Below are 14781 nucleotides of genomic sequence, written 5' to 3' on the forward strand. Positions count from 1 at the left end.
ACATTACTCTGCTACCTGGTGATGAAAAATATTATGTAAATTTATGTAAATTGGTATTGATAATAATTTATTTGTGATTTATGTGATTTAAATTGGATGATTTAAAAAATTGGCGTTACGTAGCTTGTTGGATTTATTTTAAATTGGTTTTTTGTATGTGATCGAAAATGGCGGGAATCAAACTACAAAAAAATGCAAAAACATGAGAAGACAACCACCTTCGTCATCGCCCAATAGTAGTAAACCACAACAACAATCAACATCTGCAAATGTGCAACAACAATCAAATAATATAGTTCCTAATGTAGCCGTCAGTGAAACTAGTAGACAACATCCATTTTTCTTGCAAGGAAAAGATGAGCCCATCCTTTCCGAATCACTGCCTCCAAAAGTGAGAGGCCAATGCTTGGGAGAGATATTCCTATGCTTGCATTGCATCAAGTGGATTACATAATAATAATAATAATTTTGCAATTCATCCAATTTGGTGGGGAAGTGATGACAGATCTGTGTCACTTATTCCATCCAGCAATGAATCAAACAGCAAGGAGGATAAATCCAAAATCTCTGTAAGATATCCTGTGAAAACAACAGAGGATATATTTAGAATATACCTGTCGAGTATGTAGTATTCATGCAATTTCATTAATTTACACAATATTAGATTCAAAGATTTTATCATTGGTGATTGTGGATTGTTCAAGCCAAAATATTATTGCTGAAGCAGCAGTACCAGTTATTCAAATTTCATCATCAAATGCTATTCAAAAAGAGTAAGTATCTCAATATCATTTTCTGACCCTCAATAGATGGTTCAACGCTAAAAAAGGAAATGAAATTATTGCAAGTATTCAAGTGACAATAGCATTGGATTATTTTCTTCAAGTGACATCTTCTTCCCCTCAAAAACCTGCAAAAATTCAGAAAGAAATAGAAAGTGACTCAACAAGAGAAACAGAAAAGAAGCAAGAAAAGAAAGAACAGAAACCACAAGTACTGAAACACTACGATACAGATCCAGCAGAGGATGAAAAAACTGAAAAAGCTCCAAAAAAAACCGTATCAAAGACAGTAACAATACGGGAGCCTTCAAGCAATAGCTTTGAACCAAAAAAGGTAACTGATCCAATTGACGATCTAATTCAGAATGCAAATATGCTAGAAAATGAAGTGAAAAAGTATTTATCAGAAAGCAATGTACCATTTTTCGATATACACTCTTTTAATAACAGAGAATCTACGGATGAAGTTCCCTTCTTCTTGAGGGATCAGGAGGAAGATGATAAGTAAGTATTCTTAATTCATCTGAGCATTTTAATTCTTCAAAGTTTCTCTGCTTCCATATCAACGATTTCTCCACGAGCTAGTTTTGATGAAACCCATCTCTCTGAGGAAGAGCCTGAGGAAGAAGAAACCCTTGCTCCTCCAAAAATTCCAATTCAACCTCCCCAACCTGTAATATACCACTTTTTCCAATCACCTCCTCCTCAACCTCAATATCCAACCAAAAATAATTCACCTACCATTGCAGAGAGAAAGGTAAAATCACCTAAGGAAGAAAAATATACCCCTGCTGAGCCTAAACCAATAGCAAGTCAGGAAAATCCAGTCTTCAGACACCTCCACACTCACATTCATGTTGATGAAAAACCACCAGTTAAAACCAGAGTAAGTATAGATTTATTCGATTAACTGTATTAATAAGAATAGTTCAGTATAATGTTTCACATAATTTCTGCCAAGCTAACCAAACGAATAGAAGAAAAGGATAACTGTAGAATCAAGGTGGATTTTAAACTCCCTTTTGGAAAAGATAGAGGAAAGAGTTCCCAAAACATCATAGTTACCTTCGATGAAGATGTTCGAGTCAACACGTATGAGATATTTTCCTTCTCCAACCAAAATGTATTTCTCCCAAAGTTTAGAGATTGTTGTATGGTTATTGAAATATTTGACAATTTCAACAATTTTCTTGGACTCAATCTTCTCAATCTTAATATTTTCTATGAGGCATTTTCTTTTGAAAAAAATTCTCAGTACATGTTTCCAAATAAGGAGGAACCAGTGATTGGACATTATGGAGCATTTTCATGTAGCAATCCTGTTTCGGATGAAGTGATTTTGGAAATGAATTGCGTGCTGGCATTCGGTACAGAGTTCCAGGTCAAGGGATTCCTCAATTATCAGAGAGCTGCAATGACGATTCAGAATTTCGTAAGGTCTTCCCTCTCAAAATCCAGAGATAAACATCCTGAAGAAAGAGACATGATAGAAGATAACAAACGCTTTAAACCAAGACCAAATGATGAAATCGAACAACCACGAGAAGAATACGAAGAAGAGGAACAGTATCACGAAGAAGATCAATACCCTATTACCGAAAGCCAAGATATTGTTCATCCTATCTCTAAACCAAGTTCTCGAAATCACCAAGGTCAACAACAACCTGTTAATATACCAAAATGTATACCTCTTCCTGTGTTGTCATGTTTGACGGTGAGAATCAATAGAGCAACTGGATTGAAAGAGGCTGCCATTAAAGTGGGCTCATACAATTCACACCTTAGAGCAGCATCACAAATTGGTGTGAATCCATTCATTGAGTTTGACAATATTAGTGGAGGTAAACCCATTCAAACACCAATATTAGCCAAAACATTTTGTCCAGTGTGGGACTTTGAGCATACTTTTGAGATATTTATTGATGAGTCAATGTTCCATACTTTGAATCATGATGAGATCATTTTCAAAGTTTTCCATAGAATTCCTCAATCTAGGATTGTCAGTCCCAATACCCCAACAGTAATTCAACTTGGAACAGTTGCGATACCTTTAAAGTATCTATTGAAATGTAAGAATGGTATTTCAGGTTGGTTTGATGTTTATGCACAAGATGAATCCATTGTTGGTACTGTAGATATTAGTATGACCTTTGATGAGAATACTGTTAACAACCTGTTTTTGAAAGAGCCTAATTCCAAAGTGGTTCAATCAAACAAACCTTCCCATTCCATTTGCAGGTTTACTATTGTCATTGAAGAAGTGAATATACCAACAGAGGTTACAGAGAGTCTAGTGCCATTTTACATGTCAGAACAAGAGCAACCAATACCTTGCTTTTTCTTTTTATCTTACAGATTGTTGGGAGAAGATTCTGTCATTGATAGCAGGCTGTATAAATCTTCAACTAATGTTTCAAAGACAATACTACATCATACTACAGAGTTTAAGAAGGTTATTGACTCCAAGTTCAAGAAGTTGGTAGAAAAGGAAAAGATGACAATACAAATTTATTGCTCTATTGATAACGGAAAACCAGCAGACGAGCAAACCATTAGGAAAAGAGCCAAACTCATTGGTTGTGTCTATATTGACTTGAAAAAGTTGTTTGAAAAGGGAAATCAAAAAACAGCCTATATAAGTGGAATTTACAATATTATTAACACTGAATCGGATAATCTCAATAATGGAAATGTTAAAATCAAACTAGGATGTGAAAAGATCAATTTTGGAGAACACCAACAAAAGATCAGAGAAAGCCTCATTCTCAACAGTAATAACTTTAAAAATATTGGTGTTCAAGCCAATACGAGCTTTTCTCTTCAATCTGAAGATGACTCTCAATTTATAGAGCAAATGGAGGAGCCAGAAGTTACTATGGATGAAAAAGCTCTGAAAATAACAGAAGAGTACTTGAAGGTTCAAAGCACTTCAAGAAAGAGAGTCAAGGTTCAAACAACATTCTCTCCTAATCAATCTGTAATAGAAGAACCAGAGGTCAATAGTCCAGTAATTCCCTCCAAGGCACCTTTGAACTATCTCAACATTAACATTGAAGAGGCTAATTTACCAAAAATTTATGGATATCATGGTGTAAAACCAAGGAATCCATACTCTTTTGTGAGACTTGTTCATCCAACTGGAGATTTGGAAAAGAGAGAGTACAGAACCAGATCAATTGAAAATGAGTGCAATCCCCACTGGGATGAATACTTACAACTTCCAATATTTTCTCAAATTGAAAATCTTTCCCTTCAAGTTTTCAGCAAGGACGAAAGCAAAGATTACTTGATAGGTATTTCTAATATTGATCTATCTGGTCTGTGGTATGGTCTGAAAAAAATAGATGGTTGGTATCATATTGAAGACGCTGAAAAGTCGAAAATTGTTGGACAAATCAAGATTAGTATTTCACCCGAGTTGTCTGTAAACAAAATTTCATCTCCCCAACTAGTGTTCAATAGCATTTCCATTCCAGAGGTTGACTATAAGGCATCTCTAGGAAGAAGTTTTGATAGACACTTACACTCCCTTATTAATAAGAATCAACCTTCTCCAAGCAATGGTGATTATAATACTCCTTCGGCTGGTGCATCAACGCCAATCATTGAAGATAATATTAGCAATAAGGAAGATACTGACATAAGGGAAATCCCTGCATCCTTATACTCTAGCATGAATAGCGTAAATTTGGAACGCGAAAAAGAAAAACTGAAAAATCACTTGCTTGACCTAGAAAACTTGTTGAATAAATGATTTATTTTGAGAAAATTAATCTAAGAATGTAAAAAACGAATAAGAGAATGATAATGGCAGCCAAGTGCAACATGTATGGATACTTGAATTGATACAAATCATACAAATGTTTGAGGTAATGTACAATGACCTTTCCAGAAAGTTTGCTAAACCCGTGCAATCTAACACCAAAAGCAAAGGCATGTTCAGCATGCTTTTTAACACCAGCCTTAGCATATAACTCGAGGGCAATCTTAAAACCAATTGGGTTAACAGAATTCAAAAGAGCTCTTTGATAAACTGATTTTGGTAAAGCGAAAAATCCAGACATTGGGTCAGAAAGTGGAGTAAGTGGTCTAGCCAAAGATCTAGCACCCTTTGAAATGATTTGACGATAGAGTGGCCAATTACTATCAACACTCATAGATCCACTTCCATATCTTGTTCCTAAAACGAATTCTACTGCATTATCCTTAAATAAATATTGGAACATTTTTGGTACATCTTCAGGTGGATGTTGAAGATCTGCATCCATACACATCAAATATTGACCCTTTCCTTCATCAAATCCTCTCAAGACAGCACTACTCAAACCCTTTTCATTGGTTCTTACAATAATTCTCAAGTTTGGATATTTAGTTTTATCCTTTGCCAATTCATTAATAATATCATCACTTCCGTCCTTTGAATTATCATCAACAACGATCACTTCAGTATTACTTCTGATGAGTTTTTGTTGATCAAGAGTTTTAATTTCTTGTGTTTCCACAGCATCATAAATACGAGTGACCAATTCCTTCAAGTTGGCAGCTTCTTTAAAGGCTGGAATAACAATAGTAACGAGCACACTGCTTGAGGACATTCTCCGATAACAATATTAAAAGAAAATAAATTGTTGATGAATAAAAGTAAAGCCTTGGCGATTCAAAGCTTGCTTAATTTTTTTTTGAAAGAAGAGGAAGATTAAAGTGCGTGAACAGGAAACACGTGTTAGTGGTTAATGTTGGTTTGTAGATCTTTTGATAAGTGGGAAAAAACAATTATGAGTGTTGTTGTTCAGCACTCACTTTACAAAGAAGTATTAGCTGCTCTCTTGTTCAATCAATTTCCAATCAGTGCTCTTTTACTATCGAAATGGACACAAGAGATTGTTTAAAAAATGAAGAGGGTTTTGGTTACGGCAGCTTCATCATCGAGGAGGACGTCCCTATTAGTAGTGCCCTCATCATCATTATTGAAAATTGGAATTTCGAATAAATGTCCTTCTCAACAAATAGTACAATTATTGAACAAAACAAGTGGCACAGTGCTATCATCAAAATATTTTCACAATAATTTATCGGAAACATCTTCGATCAAGAAGAAGAATTTCCTCTCCTATCCTTCTTCATCTTCAATAACATCATTACGTAATTTTTCCAAGAGAAATCCAATCACTTCATCTCCAAATTCTTCCTCCGAACAACAAGGTCAAGAGTATGATCCACAAAAAATCAGTAGAAATGCTGTTGTGAAAGCCATTGCTGGTAACGCCTTCATTACTGGTATCAAATTTATGGCTTATCTTTCCTCTGGAAGTGCAACCATGTTGGCTGAAACTTGCCACTCTCTCATCGACTCTTTAAATCAAGGATTATTATTTCTGGGTATTAAACAATCATCAAGAACTCCGGATCAGGTAGGTATCTTTACCATAATATTTATTATTATTTACTATTAATTTATTATTAACTTATATTACTGATGGACTTGATAAAAGAAATATCAATATGGATACGGAAGAGCTCGTTACTTTTATTCACTAGTTAGTGCATTGGGTATTTTCTGGGTAGGCAGTTTTTCCGTCATGTATAATGGAATTCAAACTTTGATACATCCAATTACAGAAAGTTTTACATCAAATAATGTAGCTACTGAGCACTCTTTGACAGAGTCGATAGCTGCCTCTCATCATCATTTAATTGACAAGGAGTCTTGGTCTTATTCACTATTATCAAATTTTATGCCAGATCAAATGGTCACTACAATGATTTGTAATTATGGTCTAGTCACACCAGTGGTACTCTTTATTTCATTAATAATTGATGGAGGAGTTCTTTTGAGTGTAATCAAAGATTTGAAAGAAGAAAAACCAAAAGATATGGGAATATTGACCTACCTCAAAGGTATACAGGATCCTATGGTATTGGCTGTACTTCTTGAAGATTTGGCTGCCTGTTTGGGTGTTTTTATTGCCTTTGGTGGAATTGGCATGTCAGTGTACACAAACAATCTTGTCTATGATACAGTTGCTTCATTGGCTATTGGTGGTTTATTAGGAGTCGTCTCTCTTTCCCTCATCGAACTTAACAAGAATTATTTAATTGGTAGAAGTATTGATAGTAAGACCGAAGCTAGAGTTAGAGAAATTCTAATGAGAAGGGAGTCGATTGAGGCTGTCTATGCAATTCAATCACAGTGGCTCAGTCCAACCAGTTTTAGTATTACTATTGAAGTTGATTTTAATGGTCACTATTTTTGTAAAGTACTCAAAGAGCTAGGATATGAAAAGGAGTTTATCAGAAAGGGTAAAGATGTTAAAGAACTTATGAAACTCCTCAACTGGTATACTGAAGATGTTACCAAGGCTATGGAGAGAGAAATTATTGACATTGAGGATGATATCAGAAGACAAATTCCAGAAGCAACATTTATAGAGTTAGAACCTAGTAGTAATTTGACAAATTTCAGAATTGTTGAATACTTGTTGAGCGATTCTAGAAGAGATTAAAAATTCTTAATGTATTATTAATACTGTATGGCTCAATCTCTTTCAAATACATTCAATGTGTTCTCAACAATATTTTGTAAAATGGTCTATTTTTGGCCAAGATGTTTGTTGCCTACATTGCACGTTTAAACTTCCAAGTCCTTTTGTTGATGATTGAAAAAGGTTACTCTATTGAGATGAAACAAAATTAAAAAAAACGCTTCTTCGTCTCCTGTTGAATCTGCTAATAAGAAACAATAACTTCCCGAAGAGAGCAAGTCTTTGTATATAACCGTGTTATTGTATTATATAATATTTACTAGTATTATATTTTTGTAAATAATGTCTGGAGTTGGATCTTGGTTTATAGGAGGATTCTCCAGGCTGACAGATCCTATTAAAAAAAGAATATTTAAATTCGTGATTAAAAGACTTCTCGGAAGGTTTATTGAAGAACCCGATCTATCACAACTAGATGTTCAACTACCAGGTTCTCAAACACATAGGAAGGCTTCACATATTTCTGGACAACAAACAGATCAAATAGCCTCTTTTGATTTTGAATTGAAGAATGTACAACTCAAAGTTAAGGAGATTAACGAGAATATTCTGATGCACAACAGTAAACTATCACAATCATCAGACAAGGATGGAATACCATTTATACTATCGAGTGGATATATTGAAAAGATTTGCGTAAAAATACCTTCCCTTATGGATATTATGAAGGAATCAATGATATTAGAACTTAATGGTTTAGAAGTGCAATTACAATTTAATGGTATGAATGAGGATTCTGGTTTTGGTAATGCTGCAAACTCATTCTTATTTCATTCGACTACATTTCATGATCCAAATGTTTTAGCAACGAGTATTCTTTTAGGTGATGTTACTAAATCTGATATTGCTCACGAGTTTAAAGATTTGGAAAAGGAAGATTTTGAAGAAGAAACAGATCCAATGAATTCCAGTATGGACAGTTCAACTATATTTAGTGATACAAAACAAGAAGATACTGTTGGATTCAATGAGGGACATACAATTATTTCCCAAGCTGTTGAAAGAGTAATTTCTCAGCTCAAAGCCTTCGTTACCAATGTAACTGTAAGATTAGAATTTCCAAAACCAAGAACTACTGCTCCAATTGATACTCCAGTTCGTATTAAGAAGGAACAACGTTTGAAGAATGTACTTTTATTGCACTTCCCTAGATTGGAATATTTGGATGAAACACCTAAAACAGAATCATGGCCATCTAAATTCACATACTCATTCATATTTAAAGGAATATTTCTTCAAGTGTTTGAAGAGTATCACTCTTCAGGGTATAAAGTAGATAAGGATGATGAATCAGACTTTCCATCATCAAGTGTTAAACGTGATATGAATTCTTCATCAGATTTTACACCAACCTCTAATTATATTGTAAATACTCAACCTTCAAATACACTCGACGAAGGTAACACTATTTTTTATGGAGAAACAGAAAATAACAAGATCAAGGTCAATATAAGACCTTCAACGAACGCAATGAATGGCTCCATATTTGGTACACCCTCACCAACATTTCCAATACCTAATTCAAGTTCTAAAATTGATATTGAATTTGACATTACTTCGATTCACTCGGTTATCACACCTAGTCAAATGGATATTTTATTGCAGATATTTGAAACTTTGAATAGTCGAGGAATTAATGTTGGATTTGATTCGTTTGCTACATCCTCAAAGGAAGAAAAAGAAGCTTCACCAGAGTTTAAGAGTTTCAAAAGTGACCATTCTACTGATCAAATAGGTACGAATGCCATGCTTCAAAGTATCGAAATTCCAATCACTACAAAAATGTCAGAAACTACTCTCATCAAATATCAAGAAAAGTTGGAGAGGACCAAATTACATGAGGAAGAGGTTGATTCTGAAAATTTCCAATTCCATACATTCGAAAGTGAACCATTTTCTGATGAATCTGAAACAGAAGAGCATCAAATTCCAGAAATTAGAAAACCTGCAGGTACACCAAAAAAGAAAACAAGCCCTCCTATTGAAAAATCTCCAATGAAAAATGTAAATCACAGATTTCTTACAATACCAAAGGCAACAGATACTCCAGCATTTGGCTATAATGATATTAACTTATCTTCCAGTTCTGTTCCATGTATTAACTTTAAGATTGACATCAAACTAAAGGCAGCAACATTTAATTTACTCTATGAAGATGCAAATTTGGGTACAATGTGGAGAACCTTCTTCCGATCACATGATCAAAATTCTGGACCAGACATACCTGGAATAGGGCATCTTTCATTGAGGTTTGTCAATGGAATTTCGTGTGGTGTAGCTTTTAGTACTGGTGGCATTGTTACTAATGACAATTTCTCAGGTATTGAGCAAAAGAATATCAACAAAACTGATACCACTTTCCATTTGACATTTGGGGATGTTCAACTTTCGGAAAGATTATGTAAAGAGTCTTTTGGAGGAAGACACATCTATTCAGAGTTGAAGGTTTTAGAGTTTTTGAACAAACCAAAGGATTCATCTGATCCAATCATTGACTATACTTATCATTTCAAAAAACGAGAAAACCTAGTCAAACATACACTCCGAATTAACAGTCAAATCCAACTTAGTTTTGATCCAGGATTCCTTCAAAGAATGAACAAGGTGTCAAGTAGACTTTTCTCAAAGTCATCTCTATTCACTAAAATCTCTGAAAATGCAAATACAAGTCAGTATGGAGCTGTCAATGCATTTAATGAAAATTTTGAACAGGCTATTCTAGATGACTTGGATAAGGATCAAACACAAATAGGAGCACCTCAGCGTGTTGCCTTTGATATTTTAACATGTGGCATTTTGATTGATATTTTATTGCCAAAAGAGGCAGAGAATGGTGAGACTGTATTCCAATCAACCCACTCATATAAGCCAGATCGTCTCCGAATTGATTGTAAGGAGATTAAAGTTAAGGCTTCCTTTAGAGAGGATGGAAATCAAATGTTGATAGACAATGAATTATATCAAGACAGAATCCAAATCGATAAGAATGCAACAATTATACCTATTATTGTTGGTGAAACTAATTTGATACTCATTGAGAAAAAGACTGGCACTAGTATCGTTAAGATTAGACCAATGAAGATTTTCGCTACAATCAAACCTTCTGATGAAAATCATTCTATGGAGGAAGATGTACTATACAAGTCTTATATTTCAGTGCCTGAGTCCGTTTCATCTGACTTTTATGATGAAGTAGAACACTCATCATTAGATTCTTCTGTTGAAGAGTTTAATGGAGAAGATGATGAACAAGACATTAGTGAAGATAAATATATTGATCCATCACAGCATGAAGAGGACGTGGACTTCTCAATTGATTCAATTGAAGATACCATAATTGGTAGCAAGGCATTGGAAAAATCCAAAATTTCTATTATTATCGATCTTGCAGAAAAGAATTCTAAATCCTCTGATTTTAGTATTGAGATTAGCAGAGAACATTTCCAAAAGTTGAATGATTTTATTTCTAAAATATCTCAAGCTCTCTCTGCTGTGTTCGATGAAAACCAAGCCCACAAGAAACCTTCTCCAAAGACGATTGATTCCAACCCATCTGTGGCCATCAAATTCACAAGTAATAACTTTACCGTACGTCTATTAGATACCAACATGAGCAGAAATTGTGTTTTGAAGTTCAAAAAACTAAACGCGCTGTTAGTTATGTTCTCTAATTGGATTTCCAAGGATAACCAAAAGTGCACTCTTATCAATGCATACATTTCAAATGAGAGCATTACATTTTATGATGAAATTGCTAACTCACGTAGCTATATTTTACGCAGAGAGGATAAACTTGTAAAGGGATTTAGACAAGCCAAGAATTGCACAAACATCTCTGTGAATGTTGAGCTCTATAACAAGTCCATCTCTGTTCAACCAAAGATATTTTTCTCTGGACTCTTCTTGGGATCCATGTTCCCTACCGAGGAAAATAATTGGAGAAAATTCTTGACTCAATTCTTTGCCAGTGATTCCAAGACAGAACAAAAGATGATTCTCGACATCAAGACAGTTCTTCAAGACTGTGCTCTTGACTACCAGCCTAAAGACTCTGGAAATAGGCTGATACTTTTGGTGGACAAGCTTGGATTCCATACACACCTTAATTTACCAACACCATCAAAGAACACTATCTATGATATTAATTTTGAGGGTATGAGTTTACTATTGCACAATAACTTTGTCCACGATATTCCAAAATATCTACAAGAAGAAATCAAAAACAAGAGAATACCAAGAAGTGAATTTGGTTTCATCAATGAGCTTCACTATCTTTGCTTTGTGACAATTGCAAGCCTTGACAAACTTAATCTCAAATTCACACAGAGATCTGTCTCTGTCGAGGAATCACAGGCATCCTTAATCTTTGCATCCTCAACACAAGTAGATTTATTGGGACAGAGTAGTATTTACAAATCTAAAATTGTTAGCAAATTTGCTCTTACTGACAAGGAGAAGGAAATATTTAAACATAAGGAGCCAATCACTAAATTAGAGATTTCTGATGGAACCCTTATTGTGAACCTTTGTAAAGATTCATTGTCAACATTACAAGATGTAATCAAACAAATGACAGCACAATTTGCAACTCCATCATCAAGTGAGCAAAAGGTAACTGAACCAGAGAACCCTATTGTGATTAGATATCCTTCTCTTGAAGAGATTGATAACCCTGTCTTTACATCAAGCACTCCACAAAACTCTGTGAACATCTTTGAGGGAGTCAATGATTTACAGTTTGGTTTCTCTCCAAAGTTTACGAATAGTGCCGTCACAGAAGGAGAATATGCATTACCAAATAGAAAAACAAACACAAGAACTTTACCTTCTTCCAATAACTCATCAGCCTCAAAATTATCAAGGGAAGACAGTGGAAAGACCTTGACTCCTGTCAAGACAGAACCACAACCAACTGGACTAATGTCTTGGGTTACCTCTCTCATGAATGATTACTTGACAGAAGATGACTCAAAACCGCAACAGATTAAACCAACCATAACACCTGGATCAACATCTTACTATCCACAAACATCATCAGACGATGAAGACGACGATGTTATCGTCACTAGTATTTACAAAGATGGGGTTGGTAGTAGTACCATGCTTGGTCAAAAGTCAACAAATACCAAGACATTACTCTCCTCCTTCATTCAAGAGCATACCTACTTTCCAACCATTAAGAAGGAAGATTTAGAGAATGATTCACGTCTACCATTAGATTATCCAACACCATCCTTTGAATTGGTACTATCAAAGTGTAATATTCTGTGTCACATTTTTGGAGGTAAAGATTGGGCTGACAATTCAGAAAGCGATCAAATGAACACTAGCCAATCTTCCACCACCTCTTCCACTTTCTTACAATTTGGTGATTTAATACAATCCACCAGAGACCACACAAAACTGGTACAATTGAATCTGAACGATTTGTTACTGCAATACGATACCTTCCCTAATAGTGTTGCCAACTCTAATGTTTCTAGACTTTCATTTTCTATTACTGACATTGAACTTTTGGATAAGTTGAAAGAGTCAAACAGAAATAAGATTCTTAAATATTGGGAGACTGAATCTGAGCCTAGAGAAACTGACAGTAAAATGATTAGTCTTCTTCATGAGGTGATTAGACAAAAGGGTGCAACAAATGCAAATGAAGTTAGATTGGATATTGATATTCTGCCAATTCGTCTCAATGTTCACCAATCCACAATGGAATTTATAATTGAATTTTTTACATCTAATAAGGATGAAATTCCTACCACACTACAAAATACTACAATGGAGGAAACAAAACCAACCTACTTCCAACAAGTTCATATTAGTCCAATTCAATTCAAAGTCGATTATCAACCTGTAAGAGTTAATCTTGATGCAGTCAAAGAGAATGGAATTACATCCTACAAGTCTGTAGCTCAAATGGTAAATCTAGTCCCAATTAACGGTGCTGAAGTCAAGATTAAACCAATCCAACTCAATGGTATCAGTGGCATTGAAGAGGTTGTTTCAAAATCTACAGCTCTCATTTTGGATTCAATTGATACTGGTGATATTTTCAGAGCATTATTGGGAATTATGCCTATCAAATCAATGTACAGCATTGGTACAGGTGTTGCTGATTTGGTTGTTCTCCCAATTCAATCCTATCAAACAGATGGTCAAGTGCTGAGAGGATTAAGAAGAGGATTATCATCCTTTGTTACCAATCTGTCTGTTGGAACCGTACAACTTACCTCTAATGCTGCTACAGGTGTTAACTATGTAGTTCAGAAAACTGATCAATATGTTAAGCAAAGCAGTGGTCTTGGCAAATTTATTAATTATGATTATGTTCAAGATGATGATGGGGATATTAGAACAGTACCAAACACTCCTCCACCTGCTGATGAAGATTTGCCAACCAATATTAACAATGCCATTCAAAGAGCTTACAGAGATATCAGCACTGGATTTGAAGATGCTAAACTTGCTGTCATTGCCATTCCAAAATCTGGTAATGTGTGGACTATTCCAAGAGTTGTACTCTCACCTCTGGCTGGTATGACAGGAGCTATCTCTAATCTTATGATTGGTATCAGAAGTGAAGTTGATTCTTCTTACAGACAAGAAAACAAAGACCTTTACAAAAAATAAAAATCACTCAAATAATATTCTTCTCCTTTGATCTGTAATATGTCTATCATAATTTTGATTAGAAATGGCTTTGCCTCTAGTTTCTAAATCCAGTTGATTTTGTAACAATTTGTATTCCTCATCCTGAGTGAGCCTATGCTGATATCGTTCATACTTGCCCATTTCCTTTTGTACTTTGGATTTGAAAGAAGTATCATCTTGAATAACTCCACTATTTCTAAGAAAGTCTCTTGTTTGATTTTTCTTCTTGTCCCTTTCATTGCTTACCTTCTTTTGCATGTAAACCTCCACTTTGTTTTTAAACCAATCCTTTTCTCCATCTGTTTTACAAATAAAAGTTTCAATGTGTTTAAAAGCTGCCTTTCGCATTACTTGATGTCTCTCTTGCTCAAATTGTGAATCAATGTTTTGGGAAACAGCCGACATTTCTAAAGTACTATCTGTATAAAATGATTCGTATTCAAGTGTTTCTTGTAGAGATGTCACATAGCTCAAAACAAAGTGCTCACCCTCACTTTCTTTCGTGGATTTGTTTTTGATTATGTTAGTAATACAATAATCCCTTACGAGCTCTATTCTTTCCTCCCATTTATAGGGAATATAATATAACTGTGATTCTGAATTCTCATCCAACTCGGAGTTTAAAACATAATTACTAATCTTTTCAATTAGATTTTGAATAACATGTTTTTTCTTAACTACTTTCAGGTCCAACAGTTCTTTCAACTTTTCCTCATCATCATTTCCTTTGAAAATCCATTCAAACAATAATGTGGAACTCTCCAATTCTATATCTGATTTTGTGAGATAGGGTAATATATCACTGT

At 34.7% G+C, this 14781-nt stretch overlaps 4 protein-coding genes across 4 annotated transcripts; 3 read left to right on the forward strand and 1 right to left on the reverse strand.

Moving 5' to 3' along the window:
- Positions 1–202: 202 nt before the first annotated feature.
- NAEGRDRAFT_78278 (uncharacterized protein) lies at positions 203–4553 on the forward strand (the record flags this gene model as incomplete). The annotated part of the gene is made up of 5 exons (XM_002681576.1): positions 203–323; positions 665–773; positions 810–1286; positions 1329–1668; positions 2038–4553. 5 exons carry the CDS (start codon positions 203–205, stop codon positions 4534–4536), a joined length of 3546 nt encoding a protein of 1181 aa, XP_002681622.1. The 3' UTR covers positions 4537–4553.
- On the reverse strand, positions 4510–5445 carry NAEGRDRAFT_82455 (uncharacterized protein). Its single transcript, XM_002681735.1, has one exon. It carries the CDS (start codon positions 5375–5377, stop codon positions 4538–4540), a length of 840 nt encoding a protein of 279 aa, XP_002681781.1. The 5' UTR covers positions 5378–5445; the 3' UTR covers positions 4510–4537.
- Positions 5446–5821: 376 nt separating this feature from the next.
- NAEGRDRAFT_56908 (cation efflux domain-containing protein) lies at positions 5822–7285 on the forward strand (the record flags this gene model as incomplete). Its single annotated transcript, XM_002681577.1, has 2 exons — positions 5822–6193; positions 6275–7285. Exons 1-2 carry the CDS (start codon positions 6071–6073, stop codon positions 7283–7285), a joined length of 1134 nt encoding a protein of 377 aa, XP_002681623.1. The 5' UTR covers positions 5822–6070.
- Positions 7286–7606: 321 nt separating this feature from the next.
- NAEGRDRAFT_56909 (uncharacterized protein) lies at positions 7607–13979 on the forward strand (the record flags this gene model as incomplete). Its single annotated transcript, XM_002681578.1, has 1 exon — positions 7607–13979. The coding sequence occupies one exon, from the start codon at positions 7607–7609 to the stop codon at positions 13952–13954; it is 6348 nt and encodes a 2115-aa protein (XP_002681624.1). The 3' UTR covers positions 13955–13979.
- Positions 13980–14781: the final 802 nt, after the last annotated feature.

Source organism: Naegleria gruberi, assembly GCF_000004985.1.
Source record: "Naegleria gruberi genomic scaffold NAEGRscaffold_5, whole genome shotgun sequence".
In the NCBI taxonomy this organism is placed as follows: domain Eukaryota; phylum Heterolobosea; class Eutetramitea; order Acrasida; family Naegleriidae; genus Naegleria; species Naegleria gruberi.